The 1,316-nt window shown below is 41.9% G+C and overlaps 1 protein-coding gene across 1 annotated transcript in view; it reads right to left on the bottom strand.

Moving 5' to 3' along the window:
• Positions 1–677: 677 nt before the first annotated feature.
• TEX101 (testis expressed 101) overlaps positions 678–1,316 on the bottom strand; it is a 2,298-nt gene continuing 1,659 nt past the window's right edge. The window contains exons 4-5 of the mRNA XM_006911767.1: positions 1,134–1,262; positions 678–973 (exon numbers count right to left, since the gene is read on the bottom strand). Of these exons, the coding sequence (XP_006911829.1) occupies positions 744–973; positions 1,134–1,262 (359 nt within the window). The 3' untranslated portion in view covers positions 678–743. The remainder of the gene's footprint in view (positions 974–1,133; positions 1,263–1,316) is intronic.

Raw genomic sequence — 1,316 nt, 5'->3', positions numbered from 1 at the left:
ATACAGCTCCAATATCATTTGAGACTTTTGCAATAAGATAGATTTTATGTATTCTTAAGTAATAAGTAAATAAATAAATAAGCATGAGAATCTAAAAAAAATCTCCCCTCTAAGTCTCAGGCCTAGATCCCTCCTACATTCCCTGAAGAAGCATTAAGTAGACAGCAGAGAATGGAAGGAATGATGTAAAGCAGGCAAGAGACAGACAGGACATAGGGAAATGGGCCCATTATAACTGAAGAATTTGGAGTCTGATTTTTCTCATTCTTATGTACCTCTCAAGGAAATATCAGAACCCCCAAGCAGCCAACTTTGGCCTTAATATTGGACTGAGAGTATTTCAGAGATGGTTAATGCTAGTCTCTTGATCAGCCAGCAAGAGAAGGTAGCCTATTAAGAGTGAAAAGAAAACCAGACTTTAGGTCAAAATATCAAAGTTCTGATTTTGGCTCTGCTTATAGCTATGTAATGTGCAAAACTCACTGAAGTTTTCCAGATCTCTGATTCCCTTTCTACCAAAGGTGCAGGTTAGAGAAGATTAATTTCCCTTTCAGCACTAAAATTCCACTTCTAGTCTTAGAACATACACAGATCACAGCAGAAACTTTATTATAAATGTCAAACACATCCACAGGGACACTCTGTTCTTCAAATCTCCACCTGCTCATCAACTAGTTCACGACCAGGAGTCAGAAGGCTCCCAGTCAAAAGAGTGTCCTGTCACCTGGGACAAATGTGTCTCGTCAGGAACAATGGACAAGCAATTGCAGCAACAGCAGCAGTAGTAGCTCTAACTTCCTAATTGAAATGAGAAGCCAGGTGGCCCCATTTTTAATCTTTCGGGGTTGAATGAGAGACTGGTATGGACACATTTCCTTCACCCACATGGGTCCTACTGTTAAGATCCCAGACATCAGCCTGCAACCAATTACAGATGTACAACCTTTGACCTCCAAAGTTGAGTCGAAGTCTCCTATGGAACAAGGAGGAATGGAGAGATACATAAATGTTTTAGGAAATCAGAGAAGAATCCAGTCCCCCCTCACTCCTGGGCCCCTGAGTGTCAGAACTTCTTGGGATCCACTCAGATGTCTGGTTTTCCAGCCTCTGAATTCATCAGATGTTCAGTTTACCTCCAATGATCTCAAGTCTTCCTTGATAGCATCGAGTTGTACCATTGGGACAGAGAAGAGAAGGTGCACTCAAACAGTTCCCCAAAGCCACACAGGTTGGGCAACGGAGGGTTGTTGATGCTTTGGAAACTGGAGGGCAAAAGAGAAGGATAATTAAGGGTATGTCCTGCCTCTGAAGTTGTT

Source organism: Pteropus alecto, unplaced genomic scaffold, assembly GCF_000325575.1.
Source record: "Pteropus alecto unplaced genomic scaffold, ASM32557v1 scaffold194, whole genome shotgun sequence".
NCBI lineage: Eukaryota > Metazoa > Chordata > Mammalia > Chiroptera > Pteropodidae > Pteropus > Pteropus alecto.
The sequence above is the reverse complement of the archived record's forward strand: the minus strand, read 5'-3'. Positions and strand labels throughout refer to the sequence as shown.